Below are 27644 nucleotides of genomic sequence, written 5' to 3' on the forward strand. Positions count from 1 at the left end.
AAAAAGTAAATGAAAAAAAAAAGTAAATGAAAAAAAAAAGTAAATGAAAAAAAAAAGTAAATGAAAAAAAAAAGTAAATGAAAAAAAGTAAATGAAAAAAAAGTAAATAAAAAAAAAGTAAATGAAAAAAAAGTAAATGAAAAAAAATGAAAAAAAATGAAAAAAAAGTAAATGAAAAAGAAAATTTTAAAAAGTAAATGAAAAAGAAAATTTAAAAAAGTAAATGAAGTAAATGAAAAAAAATGAAAAAAGTAAATGAAAAAAATGAAAAAGTAAATGAAAAAAAGTAAATGAAAACAAAGTAAATGAAAAAAAGTTTTAAAAAAGTGAAAAAGGTAAATGAAAAAAAGGTAAATGAAAAAAAAAGTAAATGAAAAAAAAAGTAAATGAAAAAAAAAGTAAATGAAAAAAAAAGTAAATGAAAAAAGTAAATGACAAAAAAGGTTTTAAAAAGTAAATGAAAAAAAAAGTAAATGAAATTAAAAAAAACAAAAGAAACGTTTTAAAAAGTAAATAAAAAATTTAAAAGTAAATATTTTTTTAAAGTAAATGAAAAGTTAAAAAGAAAAATAATGCCTATCCCATGTATACTCTGGGTGATCAGAGAAGCGGTAAAAAAAAACAAACAAACAATTACTAAACTACCACCTTACATTCATTAACCCCTATCCCCAAGGGACCTTCAGGCCTTGATAAGTAATGACTCCCAAGTAAAAAAAAAAAAAGAAAAAAAGTTGACATTTAATCAGGAACACTAAATGGAAAACAAAAGTTGATCAACTTACTTAAAGGGATTCGTATATGGCAGTGCAATAGCAAAAATACTTAAGTACTGGTCTGAAGTGAAACTCACATATAATTTGGGGAAACGGACAATCGCTGAAATTGAAAAGAAAAAATAATCATTGTTAAAGAATAGAATCAGTTTGTTTTCTAAATAACTGACATTTCAATTCACACAATTTCTTTTCGGAAATTATTATTTTTTCGTTTCTTCAGCCTATTTAGGAGGACCTCATTTCTCAGTTCAACCTTTATAGGGAAAGCAGCATTTATATTATTAATACAATACCAAAATTCAGTTAAATATTTCATCTGATAGTTCTCAAAAATGCTGTCTAAATTCCTTTTTTACTGTTATTTTTGAATTCATCCAATTCTGTCTTTAAATTTTATACACTATTATTGCTGAACATTATCTAATCTGGCATCTTGTTCCAAAAATACATTACTCCGTTAGTAAAAAAAAAAAAAAAAAAAAATGAAAAAAGTCAATTGGTTAATAGTTTTAAGACCTGCCTTGAGAAACTTTCTAAGACAATAAAAGATTTTTTTAATATCCAAGATTAGAAATGATATAAATTATTTTGAAATTGCTAAGGTAGCAATTTATTCTACCATAAAATTAATAAAAACATGGGTAAAAAGAAAAAATAATATACATCATTTTAGCAATAAAAACAAACCTGGGACAATTGCTGTTAATGAGGTAATGATTTTGATGAATAAATAAATAAGTTTGATGTGAAGAAAAAATTGGATAACATGTAAAAATCTATCTATATATATAAAAGCAAAAATGTGTGTATGTATGCATGTTCGCTTTTTGTGTATGTCTGCAAGAAGCTTTTTTTGTCGGCCTTCTCATTCGGTTCGCTTCTTAAAACTTTTTATATCACATCTAAATGATAATATCTACGACTTAAGAACAGGGGTCGCGTGTGTATTTAATTTTCCCGACTTTCACATGCTATTTTTTCCAGATATTTCGATCGCTGCGTGTTTCTTTCACTTTTCAGTATAAAACAAGTGAAAACTGGCTTGCAGCCGCGTCATGTTTCAAGGTCAAACATCATGCAACTTAGTTTTTTGCACCTGTCAATTTCATTTTATAAACATTAAATTAAGATGCTTTTCATTCCTCTTCTCTCGTGGCTGAGATGGTTAGGTCCCAGAGTTTTTTTTCATTTCGTTTCCACCTCCACGTCAAAGGTTCGGGGTTCAAGCCTACTTCCCTACTAAAACTTTTTTTTTTTTCTTTTACACCTTCAAACACGCGGCCAACGTTTTTTCTTTTTTAAAAAAAGGTTGTTTTGATCACCCCCCCCCCCAACACACACACCTACAAACACCCGGGCCACGCCAGGTACCCCCCACCCCCGCTACTTATATATAAAAGGCAAATGCGGCGCACGCGTTTTTGTATGTCCAAGAAAGGCTTTTTTTTTGGAGGGTTTTCCATGGAGTTACTATTTCTTGGAAGTTTTTATATACCGTGTAGATTGTAATATATACGATTTGCAAATGTGCGTTGTGTCTAGAGTTATTTATGTTGACTTTTACAAAATTCTTACTATTTTGGCTTCTCTAATGTTGGTTCCGGCTTTTTGTATAAAAGCAAAACTAATCTGAAGCAACAAGCAACACTCCCCGGCTTTTGTGCCGGGAATGTCCAGAAAGCAATAAAGCTTTGATCAATGTGGGGGACACTCCTTATATCAGACGATTGCTTTCATTTGGACACTCCCCTTTTAAAGGGGAGCTGGTGTTTCTCCCTAACACCTTGAGGAAACCAAACCAGACAAAGTTGGGAAAACAAATCCAAAAAAGACTGCCTTGCAGTGAAAATTGAGTGAGGAATTTCATTTCCTGTATGGCATATTTGACCTAATTGAATTCACGCACCTTCCACTTATGTTTATAATCGTTAAATTAAAGTGCTTTTCAGTTATTGTCCCTTTGTGGGCGAGCGGTAAGTTATCAGGTTTTTTTCCATTCACACTTTCGTTCCTACCTATATCATATTTAAGCGTAATTTACGACCAGGCATTGCCGGGCAGCCTGCTAGTATATATATATATATATATATATATATATATATATATATATATATATATATATATATATATACATACTAGCAAAAGTACTAGTCGTTGACTGGCTTCAAAAACAGCCTACAGAAAATGGACTCTGATTTATGAAAGTATGATAGGTTATGAAAAGAAAGGGTTGTAACTTTGGATTGAATTTGGGGGTATAAAAACCAAAGCAAAATATGATGAAAGTAAAAATAAAATAGATAAACCCCATAATTATACCATACCTGTTCACACTGAAACACTTATCACAATATTCTGTGGATCTATATTAAACTTTGTGACATATTTCCATTCTATGAAGGTCAGGTGCGAACGAACACCCCATAATTTTATTATACCATATTTATTCAAACTGAAATATAATTATCAAAGTATACTTACGCAGATAGATATGAAAAATCTTTATTAAAGTTTGTGCCTATTTCCATTCTATGGAGGCCATGCGCGAACGCAGACCCCACAATTTTATTATACCATCCCTATTTAAGTTAAAATATACTTATCAAAGTATTCTTATGTACATCTATATCAAAAACACTTGTAAACGTTTTTTTTTTAATTTTTTATTTCCATACTTTATGGACCAGGCGCTAACGCAGACCCCACAATTTTAATGAACCACTGTTCTGCCAGATCAAACATACCCATTCCTGTGTCTCAATACATCTTCTATCATTATATGTAATCAGTTTTTTAAAATAGTCAACCATATAGGAGCATATTCGTGACCACACACATTCAGCTTTATATATATATATATATATATATATATTCACACCCACATGGGCAGAAAACACAAATTCACATTTTTAGTCCGTGTAGGTGTGCATATATCTATCTATCTATCTATCTATCTATATATCTATAAAAACAGAGATGTGTGTGCCACAGACGGTTTCTGATTGGTTAATCCAATAATCACATCTCCTAAAAAACTATGGTTCCTACGTTCTTAAATTTACCATAAAATATTATGCCCTTATTTATTGTCCATCTTGGGGGGGGTCTATTTTTTCCCTAACTTGCCATTTACAAATTACAAAATTATGAAACTTACACCAGCCATCACAATCCAACCTCCGACACCACGTCCGCCATTACAACCAGCCGCACACACAACACAAAAACAAACGCTGTCCTCCAAAGGACAGACTATTAGTATTACTACCTTTCCCAGCACACGCGCACACACACACACGTTCACTACCGTCCTAGACACACAGTATACCAATAACTTTTTAAAAAATAACATGTTTTATTTATTTTTTTATTTATTAAAGGTAAGAGAGTAATTCGGGTATGCATACTAAACTGTTAACCGTTAGTTTGCGTGTTCGATCCTGATCGATTCTACTTTTTTTTTTTTAATTCTATTTGTTTATTAAATCCTATCCGAAGCGGGGAGGGGCTATACCCTTTCCTTCCGATCCTCCACCCACCTACGGGCAAGCAGGGGGAGCTGGCCACCATCCCCCTACCAAAAGGGGAAGCTTGGCATTTTCTCACCCGAAAGGGGGAAGCTTGGCAGTTTCTCCCCCCAAAGGAGGGAGCCGGTGTCCCCCCCAAGGGTGAGGGGGGTGGCGAAGAAGCCACGAGGTGACTTTTTTCTTTTAGGGGGGGGGGGATTATCTCTCCCTGAAGGGGGGGAGGCCGGCACCAAGCATGTAAATCCAGAGGAGTGACTTTTTTTGTTACCCCTCGGAGTGGAAAGGGGGCCGATCACCCAGGCAACGCCAGGTAACCCCTGCTAGTATATATTGGTTTTGGTTTTGTTTTGACTTAACGGCATATCAACCCTTTTCAGGTTATTCAATGCCAAACTCAGGATTAAAAAAAAAAAAAAAAATTATGTATTCAAAGAACTTTATGACGTCGAGTATCAATCAATTCTGTATAGTTCAATAGTTTTGTTTGTTTTAATATCTAACGATCTTTTTTTTTTTTTTTTTTTTAAAGTTTTATATATCCTCATATATTCATTCATAAGGCTTAGTTGGGTTGATTCAGAGAATGATTTATATTTTTGTAAAGATCCTTGTTACTCTTAAAAAGGATAATATTTCCTCTCGACAGTTGTTTTCGAAAAGTTTCTTCATGCTGTTGTGTTTGAGGTATTGTTTTCTATCTTTATCTAGAGCTCTACATTCCACAAAAAGATGTTTAATGGTGCAAGTTTTCTGGCAGAATGGGCATTGTGGTTGTTGTTCTTGTTTTAGAATGAAGGAGTGTGTGAGTTTTGTATGGCCAATATGTATTCTAGTTATAACGACTTGTTCTTTTCTGGATTTGGGGGGAGTTTGTCTCCATTTTTCCAGTATGGGTTTGATTTGGTATAATTTGTTATTTGTGTTGTTATTCCATTGTCGTTGCCATTTTGCATGAATTAATTGATTAATTTTGGGTTTGAAGTCAGTATATGGTATGTTTATTGTATCTGGTTTTAAGTTTAGAGCTGATTTGGCCGCTAAGTCGGCTCTTTCATTTCCTCTTATCCCAATGTGACTTGGGATCCAACATATAAATATTTCTTTGTGTTCGGATAATGAATCAATTCTATTTGTTAGTTTGATGATTAGTGGGTTTTCAAGTTTTTTGTTATTCAGAGATGTCAAAACGGAAAGTGAATCTGAAAAAATTAGGAATTTCCTATGTTCATCTTTTTCTATAATGCTGAGTGCGAGGTCGATGGCACATATTTCGGCAGTAAAAATAGAGCTTTCTGTTGGAAGAGCTTTTTTAAGAGTTTTTTCATTCGACACTGCAGCACATGCCACTCTATTATGGTCTTTAGAGCCATCGGTGAAAATAGGTAGATGGTCTGGATATTTTAGGAGAATATCATAGGCTTTTTCGTGGTAGATATTAGGGTGGGATTTCGCTTTTGGGAGTTCATTCAAGTTTAAGATTACTTTTGGTTTTTTAAGTATCCAAGGTGGGGTTTTAGGTAGTATATGTTCTTGGACATTTTCTACAGTCATTTCTGATTCCTGCAGTATTGCTTTTATTCTAAGACTAAAGGGCTTTATGGCCTTTCTTTTTGCTTCAAATGCCTCTTTATATCTCGGATTGAATGTAGCTTCATATGCTGGATTATTTCGTTGTGCTTTTAATTTAGTGTAATATTGTGCACCCAGTTTTTGACTCCTTATATTTATAGGGATTTCGTTGGTCTCTGCATGGAGGCTTTCAACTGGGGATGTTCTAAAAGCACCGAGAGCTAACCTCAGTCCTCCATGGCAGATTGGATCTAAAATCTTTAGGTAGGACTTTCTGGCTGATTGGTATATAAAACTACCATAGTCGAGTTTTGATCTTATCAAAGTCCTATATAATTTCATTAGTGTTTCTTGATCGGCTCCCCATTCTGTATGGGCTATTACCCGTAGTAGTTGCAGTCTTTTGTTGCAACTATTTCTTAGATTCTTCAGGTGGGGGATGAATGACAGTTTTTTGTCAAATATAAGGCCCAGGAATTTGTGTTCTTCTACGGTGGGGATTATTGTTCTTCCAAGCTTCAATGTAGGATCATTATGAAGTTTTCTCATGTGGCAGAAATGAACGCATTTGGTTTTTGATTGGGAAAATTTATATCCATTTTCCATTGCCCATTTGTCTAATTTATTTAAGCAGTGTTGGAGTTTGCGTTCGATGGTGCATATATACTTTGATCTGCAGAACACCAGTAGGTCATCTACATATAAAGATCCCTCAACACCAGGGTCCAAACATTTCACTATGCTGTTCATTTTAATATTGAACAGTGTCACAGATAAAATGCTACCTTGAGGTACTCCTTCCTCTTGATTTGTGGTGTCTGAGTAAGTAGTTCCAATGCGGACTCTAAACTTTCGGTCAGATAAAAATCCTTTTATAAATTGTGGGAGTCTGCCTTTTAGTTCAAATTTGTGCAAGTCTCTCATAATTCCATATTTCCACGTAGTGTCGTAGGCCTTCTCCAGATCAAAAAATACTGCTGATAGGTGCTCATTTCTAATAAAAGCTTCCCTTATGGCTGTTTCCAATCTTACCAAGTGATCTGTTGTGCTTCTCTTATTACGGAATCCACATTGCAGGTTGGAGATAAGGTTGTTGGTTTCTAGGTACCAAACCAATCTATCATTTATCATTCTCTCCATTATTTTGCACAAGCAGCTAGTCAGTGAGATTGGTCTGTAGTTTTGTGGATTCGAATGGTCTTTTCCTGGTTTTGGTATTGCTATTATTGTGGTTTGCCTCCACGAGTCAGGAAATTCACCTTCTGTCCATAATTTGTTGTAAATTTTTAGTAGCAACTTCAATGATTCCAAAGGGAGTTGTCGCAGGAATTCGTAATGGATTTCATCAGGTCCTACGGCTGTGTTGTGGGATCTTTTAATAGAATCTTCTAATTCAGTTAATGTAAGTAGTTTATTATAATCTTCTAGGTTTTTTGATTTAAAGTTTAGTTTGTATTGTTCGATATTTTGTTTAATTGTTATAAATTTAAAGTTATGGTTTTGGTTAGATGAGTTTTGAGAAAAAGTTTTGGCTAGTAGGTCTGCTATATTCTTTTCATCGGTTACTCTGGTGTTGTTTTTAAGCAGGTGTTTAATTGGTGTTGATTGATGTTTACCTGAAATTTTTCTAATCATCTCCCATACTACTCTCGGTTCTGTAGAGGAATTTAGTTTATTGACATACTTTTCCCAACTCTCTTTTTTAGCTGCTTTTATTACCCTACGAGCTTTAGCTCTATTTAATTTGTATTCTATCAAATTTGAAGTTGTGGGTTGTTTCTGAAATTTCTTCAGTGCAATTTTTCGCAATTTGATGGATTCCCGACATTTATTGTCAAACCAGGGTCTGTTGTACCGATTAGATGCTGAAGTTTTAGGGATGCATTCATTTGCAATTTCTACTAGTGTTTCTGTAAAAAATTCTACAGTGTTGTTTGTCTCTAAATCATTCAACTTATGTCGACATTTTTCTTTGTATAATTGCCAGTTGGCCTTATTTAGCTTCCATCTGGGAAGTTTTTCGCTGTTGAATTCTGGAATTTCAATCACTAATGGAAAATGGTCACTGCAGCAAGTGTCATCATATACTTTCCAGGTTAAGTCCATATATAGTGATGGATCACACAAGCTAAGTTCAATGGCTGAATGGTTTCCACCAGTTGGGTTGATGTGTGTAGGTGTTCCATCGTTGAGGAAGCATATATCGTTTTCATTGATAAATTCTTCCAACGTTTTGCCCTTTTTATTGGTGTCTTTACATCCCCATAGTATGTTATGACTATTGAAATCTCCTAATAGGGCGAAAGGTTTGGGTAATTGATCAATCAATTTTTTAATCTCGTTTTTATCTATGTCATCGTTTGGAGGTATATATAGTGAACATACTGTCATTGGTTTATGTAGTGTGGCATTAATAGCAATTGCTTGGATATTGGTTGTTATGTTTATTTTGCTATGGGGTATATCGTTTCTGATTAGAATTGTTACTCCCCCGGAGGCCCTGCCCCCAAAGTTATGAGTGAAATTAAAAATTTCATATTGCTTAATATTAATTTTGTCTCCTGGTTTCAGAAAAGTTTCTTGAAGACACACCACTGCAGGGCGCTCCTGCGCTAGTAGCAGAAGCAGTTCATTCATGTTTGTTTTTAAACCGCGACAGTTCCACTGGATTATTTTTTGTTTTTTGTTAGTCATTGGTATCAGATCTTCGGTCTTCTATGTCCATTTCTTCAAATCTGTTTTGTGTAGGGATTCTTGGTCTGGAATTTGTTTTAGTTTCTTTTTTGAGTGGAGGTTTATTTCTTTTCTCTTCATGGGCATATTTTGGTGTCTGTTTTTTCCCCTCTGTAAGTGGAGATGTTTCTATGGGTGTTGTATTTTGGGGTTTTATGGGTTTATTTGATTTAGTTTTAGCTTGAGAGGTTTGTTCAGTTATAGGAACTTTTTTTTCATTGTTGAATTGTTTTATAATTTTTTTTAAATTCTTCCATAAGTTCCTTCATTTCATTAAGTAATTTAATAATGTCCTCGGATTTAATGTTGAGTGGATTTATTTTTGTTTGTTTATTTGGTTCGGTAGTATGTTTTTTTTTGTTATTTCAGCATATTTCGCATTTTCTGATAGTTTGCGAGCTTCTCGGAAGGTAATATTTTTTGTATATTTTATTTTGTTGATTTCTTTTTCGCTCTTCCATTTGTCGCATTCTTTTGAATTGGCGGTATGGCCTTTTTGACAATTGATGCATTTTGGCTCTTTTTTAAAATATGTATGAGGTTTATTATCTACGCACCTTATACAAATTGGAGGGCGGGTACACCGGTCTCGATGGTGTCCGTATCTCTGACAATTGTAACACCTGAGTGGGTTTGGTATGTAGTGTTCAACGTTTACCATTTCATACCCTATTTTAATTTTGTTTGGAATTTGGTGAGTATTGAATGTTAAAATGTAAGTATTTGTTTTTATTATTTCGCCAAGTTTATTAATTTGGACTCTTAACGTCAGTGACGTTTTGTTTTTGTAGGTTCGTCTGAATTTCTTCCAAGGGGCACAGTGATAATTCAGTACTCCTGATTACGCCTTTGCTAATGTTCAGAGATTTGTGAGGGTAAATTTTAACATTTTGATTGTTAAAACGTTTCCATTTGGAAATTTCAACAGCATATTTTTGGTTTTCTACTTCGAGAAGTAATGTACCATTATTTTGTTTTTTAACCATTTTAGGTTTGATGTTAGATAGAATCTTTTCAATTTTGAATGGGGATATTTTGGTTATTGGTTCCCCTTTAGTTGCTTCTATAACTATGAAGCGGGGAACATTCTGGTTTTTTTGATGAAGCTCTGTTTCAGTGTCAGAACTACTGGCATCAGATACTTCGGTGTGGTTTCTTTTTTGAGGCTTTCTGGATTCCATTAATATATTTGGTTTGATTCATTTTTCATGCTCCCCACCCACCTCGGAGTCCTATATGGGAAGTGTTGGGGGGGATACCCATTCGCCCCAACCCAACAGGGATACAGGAAAAGTATACTCTTCTTGCTGGTGGATTCAAGCACCTGTGGTTCTTCAATTTCTTTCTGAAGGCCTCGTTTTCAGTAAGAATTTCAGTTTTTCAGTCGTGTTTAGTCCATTATTCAGCAAGTTGATTGGCCCTCCAGCCACCGCTTACTAAATCAGTTTATTGTATAGTGTGGGAAGTGGCTAGTATATATATATATATATATTTCATGAATGCTTTTTCTTTGTAATATAGTATTACATAATGAGGGCAGAAGGATATAAGGTTCCTTATTCAATCCTGGATATTCCTACTAGCAGTCTAACAACACAGATTGATTCTTTCAACATCTTTTTATAAATAACTAAAGACAATAACATGTCTAACATTAAAGCAGTATCAAGTCAATTACTAAAAAATAAACTAAAAAACATGAGAGGGAGATGGATGAAAGTGAAACTTTGGATACTTACTTGATAAAAAGCAGAGTACTGGAATCCCCACATAAACCGTGGAAGATATCTTACTTAGAGACAGGATGATTTCCGGCAGGAATCGGGTCATCGCATCAGGCATCTCTAAGGCACACATACGAAGTGCATTCATACACAACTGAGGGTACTTGGACACCAGTCCAAATTGGAAGCAGTTAATCAACTCCATCTGAAAGAGGTGGGAGAGAAAGTAAAAATAGAAATAATTTAGATTTTGAAATCAGAAATCACTTTTTAGAAAAAAAAAAAAAAAAAATTTATCCAGTCTCTAAGAAAGTTTTAATAATTTGAGTAAAAAAGAAAAACAATTTTTACCTGTTGAGATCTTTGTAAATCACTTTGGTAGGTTACGATGGCACTGAGGACAGGAAATACTTCCATATGAAAATCAGATGTTGTGAACGTGGACGGGCGATTTAATAATTTCCTGGGTAAACCCAGACTACGATTTGTGATCTAAAATTTAAAAAGAAAAATGTGTAATATCTACTTCTATCTCAATCTGTCAGAGTTTTATTATTTTCAAATGTTAGAAAAAAATATCATTATACATACATACATACATACATACATATCACTATCATGGGTACCCAGCGTTGCCTGGGTTGACATGAAGTTCCATTTTGAACACACCTGCTATACGAATCATTTTCATCATGGGCAACAACAATTACAAAAATAAAAGAACAGATTAAAACATGAAAATGTAATCCCCCCCCCCAAAAAAAAAGGAGTATGTAATACCCTCTCCACCAGATATTTCAGCAAAAGGGTTACAAAGAGAAGAAACTATTCTCCGGATATTGAGCACTGGAAAGAACCCCACCTCCCTCCCCTCACAAAAATAATTAAAAATACATCATTACAACTTTTGTTTCAATAAAAATAGCAGTGAATGCCCATGCGATCGCAAAAAAAAAAAAAAAAATAGCCAAGTAGGCAGAACCCCTTAAAAGAATGAAGATCTACCAAAAATTAATTCCAAAAACAAAATTTTTCATCATTGTAATGACCCCATCCCTCAATGTAATTTGTCATATTTTGGGGTTCTTTTTGTTTATGAAATTGTTGGGTGAAAGTACAAAGTGGTCTCATAAAAATTAATTAAATTTATTGTTATTTTATGTTTTAAATGTAATCCCCCCCACCACCACCACAAAAAAAAAAAAAAAAAAAAAAATAAGAAAATTGTATTTGTCATGTTTTGTTTACCCCACCCCCCTGGATCGCCAAACTTGAAAAACTGCTAGAGGTGACATGTCTCGTTGAACGCTTGGTGCCCAAAAAGTGTGTGCTCATTTTACGTCAAATTAATATGAAAAAGTGATCCCCCACTCTAAAATGTTAATTTTCTTTCTTTTCAAAATTTCTTTCATATTATTTATAAAGGCTATTTAAACATATTAGGCCAAAAAAAGTAGATTTTTTTTTTTTTAGGTGGATTACATTGTAAAAAAATTACCGATTTATGTATAGCCGTTTATATTTTTTAATATTTGAAAAAAAAAAAAAACAATAAAAGCCAAACACTTTTCCATCTACTCGGAATTATTTTTTCAAGCTAGAAATTCATTGAGATTACCAAATTATATAATTTGGTGATATTTATGTTCTGAAGGGGCAAATAACTCAAGAAAAAAAAAAAAAAAAACGCTGTTGGAATAATAATTCCAAATAAATTAAATATGTTATCAATATAATTATTGTTTCAAATTTATTAAATAACGATTTTTAATAGAACACTTATAACAATTCTCTTGTTAGAAACATTAACTAATATACCGCTATTTAATAAAATCGATTTTTCTTAATGTAATATGCAAAGGAGAAGATCTCTTTATTGTATCTAGTTTGCAAGAATCATACTATATAGAGAAATAAATGAGAGCGTAAAGTAAGGACGCTTTTGTATATATTAATCAAATCATGAACAAACAAACAGACAGGAATACGAATATATATATACTAGCAAAAGTACCAGTGGTTGACTGGGTTCAAAAACAGCCTACAGAAAATGGACTCTGATTTATGAAAGTATGATAGGTTATGAAAAGAAAGGGTTGTAACTTTGGATTGAATTTGGGGGTATAAAAACCAAAGCAAAATATGATGAAAGTAAAAATAAAATAGATAAACCCCATAATTTATTATACCATACCTGTTCATACTGAAACACTTATCACAGTATTCTGTGGATCTATATTAAAAAACCTTGTTAAACTTTGTGACATGTTTCCATTCTATGGAGGTCAGGTGCGAACGAACACCCCATAATTTTATTATACCATATTTATTCAAACTGAAACATAATTATCAAAGTATACTTACTCAGATAGATATGAAAAGTCTTTATTAAAGTTTGTGCCTATTTCCATTCTATGGAGGCCAGGCGCGAACGCAGACCCCACAATTTTATCATACCATCCCTATTTAAGTTAAAACATACTTATCAAAGTATTCTTATGTACATCTATATCAAAAACACTTGTAAACGTTTTTTTTTAATTTTTAAATTTTTTATTTCCATACTTTGTAGACCAGGCGTGCACGTAGACCCCACAATTTTAATGAACCACCATTCTGCCAGATCAAACATACCCATTCCTGTGTCTAGATACATCTTCTATCATTATATGCAATCAGTTTTTTAAAATAGTCAACCATATAGGAACCTATTCGTGACCAGACACCCACTATTATATACATATATATATATACACACACACACACATACAAAAAGCCTCCAAAACAGCTAGACTGATTTTTATAAAATTTCACACAAGTACACTTTGTGTGTCTGGGAGTGTTCTTAAATAGGTTATGTATCAAAAACTGTTAAGTGAAAAATCTGATTACAGAAGACACTCAGATTTTGAACAAAGTTAATACCTTATAAAGCCTAACATCATGAATGCATTTAAGAAGTTTTATTATTACAACACAAGCAGAAAAGCTCGGTGTATAAAATCAACAGTAGGTTTTTGAGAAGATAAGGGTGCATTCGAAATGAATGTTTCTGCTTAGGGCACAATTGAACCATAATACTTGACTTAAACTTTAAACTTAAATTTAAGCCATTATATAAAAATAATTTTATAAAAATTAACAGTAGGGTCTCTACAGTGCAATGCAGACTACAATGTGTTATGGACTAACACTGAGGGAGCATGTGAAGTTTCCTCCCTATGCACTGCAGTGGGTTCCCAACTAGAGTAGGCAATCAATCAATTTGATTGAAAAATTGGTGATTTCAATGATAAAAAAAGTATGGTGTGAAACATTCATTTATCCCCATTCAATCTCGATCAATGTCAGGTCTCCCTGCTAGTATGCGTGTGTATGTATTTACATCAAGGTCTGTATGTGTTCCCTACAGAAAGAAAGCTCAAAGAATCAACGTAAAACTAAAAGTGTATTCATATGTAAAATTTTCCGTGAAAGACAATGGAAGGGGATCAGAATCTCTAAAAACCCTCCCCTTTCCGGGGAGCTATGAGGGCAGACTCACTTTAAATGATGAAATTTAAATCATACATATAAAATTTTCTGGGGAAAACAATGGAAGTGGATCTGAATCTTTGCATCTTCGTTAAGGGAGTTGGGAAGGAAGGGGGGGGGAGCACAGGACTCCTTGAAATTCAAATATGATTTTTATGAAATTTAAGCCCTATGCATAAGACACTAATTCAGAGTTTTCCAAAATTTCAAGTTCTTCCATTGGTGGTGAAACAAAAATAAATAAAAAAAGAGAAAATAATGTGGTAAAGTGAAAAAGTATAGTGTTTCTCATTAAATCTCAACATCAGGTCTTTCTGCTGGTGATTGATTGTTGCTATTTCTTCTGATGAGTTAAAATTCAATATGGCGTAATGAAAAAATAAAAAGGTGTTTGCAGCTTCTCTTCCAATTTTTGGATTTTAATCATGTCAAATCACACTTCAATTCCTTTTGACGGATTGATTGTTGCTATTTCTTCTGATGAGTTAAGAGCATAATAGATTCACTGATTGATATAATAATTAAGTGATTGATTTTGTGCTACGAAACAGATACTGCCAAGAATTGTATAAGTCAACTGAATTAAAGGAATAAATTATAAGATGGTTAACATCATCAATTTTGGAATATAACTTTTTGTTATTTATTCTCTACATTGCTCTAATTACATTCAGCTTCTTAAATAAGGATTGATATATATTATAAGAAAATATATTTCTACAGAAATTATATATATATATATAAAGCAGTGAGACCTGACATCATCCAGGATTGAACGAGGATCAACAAATGTTTTTTGGGGACCCACCATGGTACACCAGCAGGAAGCTTTACATGCCTCCCCACAGTGACAGTCCACAATAAATTGCAGAGAACCTGTTAATGTTTTATAAAATTATTTAATTTAAGTTTAAAATGAAAAAGTTAAGTATCATGGTTCAATTGTGCTCTAAAAAGAAACCTTCATTTCGAATGTGTTCCTGTCATATCAAAGAACCTACTGTTTATTCTATATGCTGGGTCTTTATGCTTGTGTGGTAATAAAACTTCTCAAATATATTAAATAGAAAAATGCAAGCATGAAAAGTAATATGGCTAAGATTAAGCTTAGAAAAGTACTAGTTCTTAAAACTGGAAAAGAAAAAAAGATATTCTAGCAAAAATTATAATAAATTTATAACTTAAAATATTGCAGCATTAAGAATTTATATATAATGCTAAATTGAATTTTAAAAAAAAAATTCTTAATGCTGCAATATTTTAAGTTATAAATTTATATTTTTTTACTAGACTATCTTGTCTTTTTTTCCAATTTTAACAACTAATCCTTTTACTTTTCTAAGTTTAATCTTAACCATATTACTTTTCATGCTTGCATTTTTCTATGTAATATATATATATGTGTATAGTATGGGATACAGAAATTTGTTTTTATATAAATAGAGAAATAATATTCTATTTTAATATCATAGAAACATTGATATATAAAAATAAATCAAGAATAAATATTCTGAAAATGTATTCATTTATGCATTTAGCGATGAACATGTATTGTGGCCCAAACTTGTCACTAAAATTGAAATGTTGTTGAACAGATGATTGACTATCATCTTTCAAAAATATCTTTTGTTAAAAAAATGAATATCTCAAGTCTAATATGGACATTATTCATATGCAAGAAAACGAAAATAACTGAACAATTTTACTTACTAAATTGCAAAGACTGCGGCATAACAAATCCATTAGCTGTCCTCTTTCAGACAATACTAAAGTTTTATTCCGTAACAATTTGGGAAATAGGTTCAAAAAACACTTCCATACACTCCAATCTTTTTCCTATGAAATAAAAAAAAATGGTTTAAAAATGATATATGCACAGAATTATGAATTTATTCCTTTAAAAGATAAAACATTTTTATATTACAACAGTATTTTCACAAAACAATTAAAAAAATAAATTACAATACTTTAGCTGTTAATTTCAATCCTTAAGATCAAAACATACAAGAGATTAAGTTGAATTATAATCAATGATCTCATTAATGGATCAATACATACACATATATAGCATAATTTTGTTGACACACCAGTTCCATCATTAAAAGTTAAGCAACCCTGAATCTGGTCAGCACTAAATGGGTGACTATTTGGGATACCATGTGTTGTATGTGGATTCTCTACTTATCTCAATATTGTTTCCAGACATCCTGGATTTCTCCTTGCCACTGGACTCGAGCAATGCTGGTTCAGAAAAGGTGCAGTTAAAGATTGTGCAACTCTTGTTTCACAATATACTCCCCACAGAAGGGTATGTATTGTCTTTTGAAACCAAGTAGAGGCCACTATATGCACAGGTTAAAAAAGGAAGGATATAAATATTGTTATATTTAAGAGCCTATGATTCAGATTTTACCTCCACTAAAGAGGTTATGTTTTTGGTCAAGTTTGTGCAAGTCTGGCATTCACATCACTTGACCAATCATCACCAAACTTGGTCAAACTATTTGTCTAACTTTGAACTGATTTATTTTGAGGATATCTAGGAAAAGGTGAAAGCCACTTTTTGGTAGTAACTGTTCATCACACAAATTGGTTACTTGACCAATATTGTAGCCAATGAAATCCCATATCTTATATGACCTTGACCGTTGATTTTGAAAAGTTTGGTTATAGTTAAAATTTTGAGAGAATTTCAACTTCTGATTTTTCTAAATTGCAGCAGACAAATCAGATAAAAACACGAAAAAAGAAAAAAAATGTACTCACCTTTTGTTATGAACATGGTCTGGACAATAACTCATCGATTTGAACAGTTGTGAACATGATTCTTCAATTAGATTTGTGTATTTGAACCTATTCCATTTCACTCGATGTTCAGAAATCATACAGTATTCAAAGTGAGAATACATTTTTAGATTTTTTTTTAGACACTCTGTAGTTTCTGAGTTATCAATCCTTTCCATGCCATAACTTTAGGAATACTTCATACAATATGAAGAAGCAAGTTCTAGATAAAACTTTAGCTCATTTTCACATTGTCAAGCAGAGGTATGAAGTCTCCTGACTGACCGATGTTCTAGTTTATTGTTGTCAAACTTTTTTTTTTTTTTTTTTAAACTTTGACGACAAAAATTTAAAGTAATACTCACATGCTGCAAGCAATCGTTGAAAAGAAGCAGAGCTTGAGAGAAGTCAATAATAGCTATTGAATTCTGGGTAGACAGGACTGGCGACTGAGAGGTTGGTGTTCCAGGGGGGCTCCGACTACCTTGATCAGGAGGACTGCAAACAAAAACAGTTGTTTTTATAGAAGTTTTATTTTTCAAATGGAAAATCTTATATCTAATTTGTTTTTGATATTAGATGAAGCAAGAATGTTCAGTTATTTAATTAAAAAAGATAGTCTGTTTAGTCTTTTATTATTTTATTTACCAATAAATAAAAAGAAAACTAAATGAATATTCTTTAAATTTGTTAATTCCATTGATTTGCTAGAAGATATAGAAATGTTTTTAATTCTACATGAATTATCCTTCTCTTGAGTCTAAATATTTAGCGGACAAGACTGTTTTTACACAGATATGCATATTGAATTAGGTTGTTTATTATATAAAGACAAAAAAGACAAAACGGGGGAAGACAGCGAAATGAGTGGAAGAAAAAGAAAATGAGGGGGGGCGGGCAAAATGGAGGAAGAAAGTGAAAGGGGGGAGAGAAGACGAAAAAGAGATGAATATGAAACACATGATGAAAATCTTACCTAATTTTACAAAATAGATATGGGCTATAAGGAATTTTTCGCGGATTTGGATCAGTGGCAACACCTACTTGATATTTATGGTTAGAACGCAGCAAAAGAAGACATTCAATTATCTGTAAAAAAAGAAAAACAAAAAACAAATTCGAATCATTCAACTGTAGGACAAAATAATTTTAAAACATTTTAACAGAAAAACATAACTAATAAAATAGTTTCCCTAAAAAAGAAGATGTGTAAAGTCAGGGGTGGGATAGAAAGCACAAGTGCGCGTGTGAGGGGACAACAAAAGGTTTAAATTCTGATGATTAAGTAATATAATTATTAGTTAATCATGAATCTAGCAAAGTCTAAGATCATCTTAGTTCAACTTTTCCACATGATGCCACATTCGCCAAGGTCAGCCAACATGTAACCAATATTTGATGTGGAAAAGACATTTTAAACAAAAATGAAGATGGATAATAAGGAGGAGTAGGAATCTTTCGGTGAGAGCCATGCTTCTTTAATAGTTTATCCAGTGCAACCAATTAGTCATTAGGATAACGTCTATGCTGGATAAATGTAGTGTTTTCAGCAACTTTTTTGAACTAACGTGTTGACTTGGTCAGATTTAATATCGCAGATCTAGCTAGGCATAAATTTCTTATTGAGCTGCACTTGAATGAGAGATGACTGGGCAAGTGCTCAACAATTGCAGTCATATAAAACGACACTCTTGACATAACTACACTACAACTTATTATGCCGAGTGCAGAGACAGACATCTTGCAAGGTTATCTGTGGCAACGGTTCACAGAATTTCATGCCAATGATGGTAACACTTATTAAAAGAGTCAGACCAAACCAAGTGAAAAACGAACATATAAAAAGTTCAAGAAACATTTGAAGTTGATTCTACAATGTATGCTTACCTTCCATCGAATTTCTCCGCCAGTGGTAATTAAAAGAGGGTGAGAATATTGGAAGCGGGCATATTTGACCAACAAATTATAGATGCACAGAGAACAGTTACCAGGAGGACTATAAATTTTAGTCTGAAAGAAAAGAAAAAAAAAAAAAAAAAGAAAATTTTAAAACTCCTTATTTTTTAAAAGCTAATCTAAGGACAATCACAGTGTTAAAAAGATAAAGATTAAAAACCTTATGTATTCAAGCATTTCTATAAGATGCTATTGCTTTTATCATGTTTATTTTATTTCAATAAATTTATTTTGAAGAGTGAAATCGTTATAAAAACAAATGTTGGTACTTGTACAGACTAGTAGATTTTGAAACAAACTCATTTCAGGTGAAAACATTATTACATACTCACATGTCATGTTGCAATTAGTATAAATTCCAAAAAATTAAGTTTTTACAAAAAAATCATCTACAATAATAGTTTGTATTTCAAAATGGTTGATTGTCAAACTGATCAATTGCAGTTACCTCCCCTGGATTTTGAAAACTTCTCCACATTATAACTCCATAAATTGATAAACTCAATAAATTTAATAATTTTTACTTGTAATTATTTTTCTACTGGATAATTTTTTGGAATTTTTACAAATTTCAAGATGACATAAATGATGTTTTCACTTCAATTGCATCTGCTTCAAACTCCACTATTGTTCACAAGCACGCGAATGTCAATTCTAACTCTTAATATGTGCTTAACATTCATAGCTGTAGCAGCATTCATCAAGCTGGATTCAAATGAGTTTACTACATCCTATATGAAAGCGGTTCAACTTTATTAAGTCTTTGATATACTTTAGTCATTCCCAATTCCAGCGTTGACCACCAAAATCATGGGAGTCAACCACCAACTCCATGTTTGTCCTCACTGTTATCAAAATCTTCAGTTGGACATTTCTGCACTTCTTTCAGCCAGTAAGCATGATTGGGTCTACTTACTTGCAGATATCCCCCCTCCCACCTCTTTGAGAGTCGAAGAAAATAATTAAAGCAGCAACATCTTTTAAAAAGAGTCTTTGTAATGCTGATAGTTTTGCATCTTGCACAGATGGTGTGGTTCAAGAATTAATTGGAGAAATGAATACTGAAGGCAGTACATGCAGAAAACCTCCTTAAGTGTGAAGATCTTTGCGCAAGGGCCAGGTCTTTCAACCATACAGCAGTATTTTGCATATCAGTGTTTGGGATGTTTTCAATTTTGTTGCGAGTTTTATCTCTTGTCCAGGCCATGATCTACTATGGAGACAATAGAAGGCTGAGCAAACACAATTGATATAGATTGTGATCTCAACCTTACCCTGTTTTGTTATGTTAAAGGTTGAGCCAAGGTACTTGGAATTGTTCGACTTCTTTGACAATGACACCATTGAGAGCGATAAAGATTCTGCTGGAAAGGGGATAGTTGACTAACAGAACCTTTGTATTGACATTATTCAATGCCTGCTGGATATCAGTGTAGGTTTTTGCCAAGGATAGCAACACCAAATTAGTAATGGAACAATCACGTCCAACTTGCACACCAATAAAGTCCATCATACCCTGATCAAGGATCCTGTCAATAATGTGATTGAATAAGATGAGGAAAAGAAAACACTTTGGGCAGATACCAGTAAGCATGCTGAAGCATTCTGATTCCTCTTTGTAATAATGGATTTTTATTCGGATGTTATAAATAGGTCTTCAGCAGATTAAGCAGCTTGGGTAGAAAATCATTACGATTTATTATCTCCCAAAGACTCTTGCGATCAACAAAGTCAAACACTGCAAGTTATCTGCTGAAAGAACCAGCATTATTTTGATTAATTAAAAAGATCTGATCAGTGCAGGTTCAACCTCACTGTTTTTGTTTTGGTCAAGTTCAAAGGTCTCTTTATGTTTGAAAATGCTTTCGGAAGGATAATTGAAAAGATTGTCAATGCAACATCAATCAAACTTATTCCACAATAGTTGCCGGATATATGGTGATCACCTTTTCTGTAAAAGGGGAAGAGAATTGTGTCGCTCCAATCCTAAGGGATTTTTTCTGAGCACCAAATTCAGCAGAGTATCAGGATATCACTTGTATATTTCTGCCAGAAAACCATCCTTACCAGCTGATTTATTGTTTTTCTTATTACTTATTTAATATCATCTTTGGTTGGTGGATCGTAATTGGCATCATAGGCAGTGTTGTTGTGGGAAAAAGTGTTAGGATGGTGGTACATGGTTTAGCAGATATTTAAAGTGTCGCTTCCACTGTTTGTACTTATAAAATGACTGCAAAAATTCTTCTTTGGACCAAAGCAACATAGGTTTACAACAACAGATGCCGCATAAAAATTCATTACAAGTAGCCTAATAGCCAATATCTTATGTAGCTTTCGAACACCATTTTACACACATTCAGTTGTGATAATAAAGTGTACATTGCATCTGACGAGCATCACAATCACAACATCTTTAGAGAAAGGAGTCCCTAATTTTCTCCCTAACTATTTAGTCCTAACACTGCTACCAGTTGTCACCAGAACCAATTCTACATTTTCCACAGATACTATGATTACATCCATCGTAATAGACACATAGACATAACAATCTTTCTAATTTCCAATTCATAAATAATAACAGCTCCCTTGCCAAACTCCATCCATTCTAATTGGGTGAGTGCTGAAAATTCTCATATTCTAGAATTCGATTCTTATAAATAAATGAACAGTTACTAAAATTAAAATATGGAGTCACTAAGAGACATGTTTTTTCATACGGCGTCAAGTTCATTACATGCTCAGATTATTACTATCATATTTGTATGTGTGCATATATGTGCAATACAAATCAGTCTAATACTTGGTTTAAACAAACTGAGCCGGGTACAGCTATTTAAATATAAAATATTAACATTCGAAGAGGAATTGGAAAAAAGAGGAGCTAAAATAAAAATAGGCTGAAATTATTTTTATCATTAAATAAATCGCAGATGTTAATAAAAATGGTGCATATGCACTTATGTTATTGTGCTATTTTTTTTAAATCATATTTACAAGTTATTACAGGTACAGCTAGTAAACAATAGTTTCACTTGTCTATCATGCTTACATTTGAAATTGTATTTCACTGCTAAACAGACAAATTAAATAGACACATTTTAATAGCAGTCCTTATTTGTATGCATTATTTATTTACAAATAATTTCAAGCTTGTCTTAAACAATTTTTTTTTTCAAATTTACAATTTTAAGACATACTTTAAAGTTAATCTGAATAATAATGTGAATGTCCAAGTCAACTTGTTAGTTTGATTGAACTCTTCTTTCATTCACAAAGATACAAATTGACTAAATTTAACTCTTATTTGCTAAAAAAAAATGCATGAATTTGATTAATTGATGGAAAAATATTAAAGGCGTTTTACTTTGATGGTTTCCACTAAGACTTTCACTAGTTCTCGTGTGTCTCCCACCAACGGATCATTCAGATGCTGCTTTACATTCTGGCCCTCAATTGATTGTAACCATAACTGCACAGGCTTCGTAACAACCTAAATAAAAATAATGAATAAAAAACATTATCAATTATTCATTTCCTACATTCATTATAATAGAAAAAATGTACAAAAAAAAAAAATGCTTAAAGTTTTTGTTTTCACAATTCCAACATTTTAAATACACATTTAAAAAATTTATTTAGAAATTCACTAAATGTTATTAATATTAATTATAACTGATTTCATTTTCATCTTTCTTTGGCGATTTTATTTGTAGTCAATATTTCATTTTCAGAAAAAAATGGAAAAAAAAAAAGATGACAGTGCATATCCAAAAGCAGGTCAACACTTCTTACAATGGCTACAACAAAAGAGATGCCACTAACAGACATATGCCTCACCAAGTATACTAACTGAGAAGGGTGCAGAAATGCTAAGAATAAATTCATCTGTAGCTACTTTTTGAAAAAAAAAAAAAATGCACAAATTGCGTAAAGTTAAAGGCTAAACAATAACACGTTAGAAATGATTGCATGACAAACAACACTTGATCATGAAATTCTGAATTAGTACTACGTATGAAAATCTTCAAAGGAAACTTCCATATCTCTCTAGAAACACAAATGCACCCAAGTCTTGCAATCACATCAGCATCTGCCCCTTCCTTTGCTACAATGGTATTATCAAAATAACAAAACTGTTGGAAAACCTGAATAACCTCGCTACAGTAGACAAACCAAGACAAACCCAAGAAGCATTTGAGAATGTTTGGAGGTTTTGTTTTACAACATATCAAACCTTCTCAGGTTATTAATGCCAAATCTGCTCATTTTGGTAAAACTTTTTATGCTCCAAGTTCTTTATATCTTCAAATATTTATTCATTGTGTTTGGTTTTGGTTGTTTCGTGGAGGAAAATTGTTGCTTTTGTTCTAGGCTTTATAGAACATGATGGAGTTATAAAAAAAAAAAGGGGGGGGAACAAAAAAAAAAAGAATGGCATCAATGTTTGGTGTCTTTTAGGTCAGGAAGCCAATATCTTCCGACTGCCTGATCTGGTAGGCCTAGTGATTTGAGTAAGAGTAGGAAAACAATTGGCTACTACGTATATTCTTTCAGGAATATATAATTATAAGAATTTACTATTGATCAAAGAATTAAAAAAATGAAATCATGAATTTAAAAACAGTAATGAGAAAATGTTGATTAATTCAGATACCACTGAGTATTTTTTAATAGATTTTTTGGATTTGTTTTATACGAAAATCGCCTCAGACAAGGTATAAAGCCACTTGATGCAAGGAGCTTAAAAACATCTACTACAAGATCAAAAACTATCAAAAAATATGTGAGAGATGGATAAATTCTGACCCAGAAAATGGCAATTCTTCCTCCAGAATTCCCCCTATATATAAAAAAACAAAAACAAAAAGAAAAATCTGTATAATGAACAAACTCATAATGAAATGAAAATATATTCCAAAAATATGTAAATTCATCAAGTACTTTTATTTTTATAAAGAAAATCATTTTTAAATTTAATTTGTAGATATTACAACATAAATTTAGTAATTATAAATTATTGTTGTCTCCCATATTTTTTTGAGATGTTTTTTTTTTTTTTTCAAAATGCTAAGTAAAAGTCACTTCTCGGATACTAATAAAATTTGATTTTCTTAGTTAAAAATCAAACTACTTGATCAATTTATATGATTCTTGGGTACTTGTACATTTTAATCAAGACATTAAAAAATGAAAATATCAAAAAAAGTTTAAATTGTACGTATCTGTTATGGAATGAAGTTCTCTGAAAAAAAATTTCACTTAATTTCATCAAGTAGTTTGTGTTTTACAGCGAAAAAAACAATTTGTTATGATACTGAGCAAAAGGTTCGATTTTTAGGAAGAAAAGCTAGTATTAAAGATGGGGAGGGAGTGTCGGCGCTTTAACTCAAATTATCTCCCATGGCGTTTCTAAACTCCAAACAAAAATTAAGAAAAAAATCCAAGATGTCTGCCTTCAACGTGCTGTCATAAAAATGTATTTTTCCGCTGTAAAAAAAAAAAAAAAAAAAAGACAAAAAAACTACTCAAATCAAATTAAGTGAATTTTTTTTTTCAGAGATCTTCAGTTCAAAACGGATATGTACAATATAACCTGTTTTTTAGATATTTTCATTTTTTAATGTCTTGACAAGTACCGATTCTTGGAATATGATATTTTTGTTTCATCGTGGGTATGTACATTATGCAAAATTTTCATTATTTTATTTTTTTTTTTAATACAAGGAGAATTTTGGACAAGAATCCTTCTTCCTTTAACAGAAACATCACTTATGAAATGAGAGGATTACGAGACAAAATAAGGAAAGTGAGTTAGAATGCTGCCGAAAGCAAATCCAAGATCAACTTTCTACTCATTATATTTTAAGTACTATTACAAAATAAATATGGGTGTTTCTCTATTATAAGAACAAAAATATATTGAATTTCAAGTAAAACAAATGGTATTTATGTAATTGTCATGTCGCTAATAGTAACATATTCAAAAATTACAAAATCGATAAGGTAGAAAAATAATTATTCATTAAAAACAGTTCTGGTAAAGGTAAAAATAATTCCAATAATGTTACATGCTGGGTTGGACATATCAGGTCATGTGACGTAAGCAAAAGGGGAAGTTGAAACAATGTATAGCAGACAGAATTTATTCAAAAAACAAAAATAAACATAATGTATACATGATTTGTGAATTTTTTTATAAATAACTTTTTTTAAATGTTTGAATTTTTTTATCAAAAAAAATAACTTGAATTTGTGAGAAATTAAAAACTTAATTACCTCCACTGGTAACTCTCCAATTCAAATCAGAAGATTTTGAAACCAAATCACGAGATTTTACAAATGTCTTTTTTAATGAATAATTATTTTTCTACCTTATCGCTTTCTGTAATTTCTGGATATGTTACTATCTGTGACATAATTACATAAGTACCATTTGTTTTACTTGAAATTATTTTTTCATTATCATAATATAGAAGCAGCGAAATATGTCTTAGTGATGCTTCAAAAATAAAAATGATTTACCCTTTCAACGATATCCAGAAGGTATTTGTAATGTCGACTGTGAGGTATTATGGTCAGCAATAATTCAGCTCCAGCTTTACGTACAGCAGGATCAGGATCGTTTTCTAAATGCTTCAGGAAAAATATCACAACTGTTTCTACAAGTTGTTCCTGAAATTAAAAAAATAAATGAAAAAGAAAATAGTAAATGGTAAGATTCTACAGTTAATAAAAAAAAAAAAAATTCAATTCAATTATATAATTCAGAAATGTTTTATAAACAAAACAAAACAAAAAAAAACAAGAGAGAAATGATGAACATTGAGAAGTTGAATTAAATTTTTTTTCTTTTTTACACTTAAAATAATTTCTAAGCTAATCTTTTGATAATTGGTAAATAGAATTTAATTTTTTAATTTAGCTTTATAGATTTAAAAACATTGAAATTTCATTGTTTAATTAGAAATAACTTCCAAGGGTGAGGATATAAAAAAAAACTTGTATTTATGATTGCAGATTTTTATATTTGGAGCTAATTAGCACATACAGAGATCAACTGGCATTAAAAGCAGATGGCAAGAATGATTTTTGAGAGAAAGTGTTGATGTTAATAATTTTGTCAGGGCTGTTACAGTGTTGTATGAACAAGAGTTTCTTCTGAAGTTTGGACTAAAATTATGGCTACAGAAGATTTACATACATTTTGTTTCTTATAAAATGAAAAAAAAACTTTCTATTTGAACAAAAAAGTTCTATTTGATCAGCCATTGACAAGTATCAAAAGGCGATGGAACAGCTCAATATTATATACTAGAGCAAAATTTTACGTACTATTTGCAACAGTGAAGAATTACAACAGGATACATTTTTATCAAGTTTTCCCAGCACTCATATTACTAATAGAAGTGAAAAACTTTACACCGAATTAACTGTTCAAAGACAGCATAAAAGGGATAATCTCCTGCTCACAAAGATTTGAATTTTATAAATTTGTAAGAAAGAAACTCTTACAAATTATTATTATTTCAAACAAGGAAGGGTGATGAAGATGGAGAAATATTTAATTTATCGTTTTCAGATATGCAATACATTAAGAATTTCAGTCTGAAATTTTTGATAAACAAAAAAATAGGCTCAATACTAACCTCGAATAGATTTCTATTAACGGATAAAATCATCGAGAGAACATCAAGTGCTTTGAGACGAATTTCAGTCCGAATTTCTTGTCTGGAAAATAGAATATTTTAAAAGAAAGGAATTGAAAAAAAATAAAAATAAAATAATGATAGAAATTTTTTTTTTTAAATTTACAAAATATTTTCTAAACTTTTACCTAGGGATCACATTAAATAACTTGTACTTCTAGGATACAAACATAGGTTGAATTAATAAAGTCGTTAAATCTCAAATCTTTTTATTAGAAATATAAAAATGAAAAGCAAAATCTGCTGCTTTTGACTTTGGATGAGTTTAATTAAAAGCAGATTGAGAACTTTATTTAATATCTGAAAAATTAAATATTTTAGTGAAATGTCCACCTTAAAAATAATACATAAAGATAGCTAAACTTAATACAATTATCCATTGTTTTTTTTTTACCTTCACCAACATATAACCATATTATGCACAAAAAAAATTAATAAGCAAAATATAAATAAACAGAAAATATTATAATTCTGCCTTAAATCTACAATATTTGAGTGTAAAAGGAATTTATTTGCATTGTTGTTACATCTGATTAGTTTTTATTATGAATTGAAAAAAAAAAAAAAATTTATCAAAACAGTTGCAATTTGAACGCAAATACATACTTGAAATATCTGTCTAAAAGTTGTTGCAAATTGTTGACCCAATTATCTTCTTCAGGGTTCAGACTTTCAGCTCGATAAGAAATTAAAGAAACCACCGAGGCTGCCTATAAATAAAAAAATTTAAAAAAAATATTTTTCCGTTCCAATCAAATATTAGTAAGCAGTATACTGTGAGTAAATTTATAAAGTTATGAGAATAACTTAAATTAATAGAAAAGTCATACAATAAAAATATTTTTAAATTCAATGTTAGTTAATAAAAAATTTGTTTTTTTATTATGTCACAGATGTACATAGTTGTAAAGAAATGACAGTAAAGAACCAAATTACAAGTGTAAGAGTTAATATTGGTTTAAGAACATAACATAAATCCAAATCTGTTCATTATCAAAAATGAATACAAATATAAAAACTAAATAATATTTTGTGAGATGAACTGTGTGTGTAAAACGGTCTCTACTAGACTACTCTGTTAATTTTTGGTCTACAGACTCGATATAGAGGAAATTTGAACCTTTGGAATGCATTCGATTTGATTTTTAGCTGGTAAAAATAGCTGCCAAGGGATCAAATTTGAAAAAAAATTGGAACTTGGTAGGCATTTCAACTAAACGTGTTATTTCTATGTATACATTTATACCTTTAACAATGTTACTTTTTAAGTTTTTATATGCATATGAACTTAGCTTGGATGGTGATAAATAAAGAATTATGTTTTAGTTT

General features: G+C 31.5%; 1 protein-coding gene across 3 annotated transcripts in view; it reads right to left on the reverse strand.

Moving 5' to 3' along the window:
• The window catches only part of LOC145295975 (tuberin-like), a 182850-nt gene that overhangs the window by 65666 nt on the left and 89540 nt on the right, over window positions 1–27644 (reverse strand). For all 3 annotated transcript variants that reach the window (XM_080141909.1, XM_080141908.1, XM_080141907.1), the window contains exons 13-23: window positions 26922–27025; window positions 26256–26337; window positions 25132–25281; window positions 21974–22099; window positions 18538–18660; window positions 17627–17739; window positions 17016–17148; window positions 15577–15702; window positions 10684–10824; window positions 10348–10537; window positions 786–879 (exon numbers count right to left, since the gene is read on the reverse strand). In XM_080141909.1, the coding sequence (XP_079998035.1) occupies window positions 786–879; window positions 10348–10537; window positions 10684–10824; window positions 15577–15702; window positions 17016–17148; window positions 17627–17739; window positions 18538–18660; window positions 21974–22099; window positions 25132–25281; window positions 26256–26337; window positions 26922–27025 (1382 nt within the window). The remainder of the gene's footprint in view (window positions 1–785; window positions 880–10347; window positions 10538–10683; window positions 10825–15576; window positions 15703–17015; window positions 17149–17626; window positions 17740–18537; window positions 18661–21973; window positions 22100–25131; window positions 25282–26255; window positions 26338–26921; window positions 27026–27644) is intronic.

This window comes from Euprymna scolopes, chromosome 16, assembly GCF_053919585.1.
Source record: "Euprymna scolopes isolate OS-2025 chromosome 16, ASM5391958v1, whole genome shotgun sequence".
NCBI lineage: Eukaryota > Metazoa > Mollusca > Cephalopoda > Sepiida > Sepiolidae > Euprymna > Euprymna scolopes.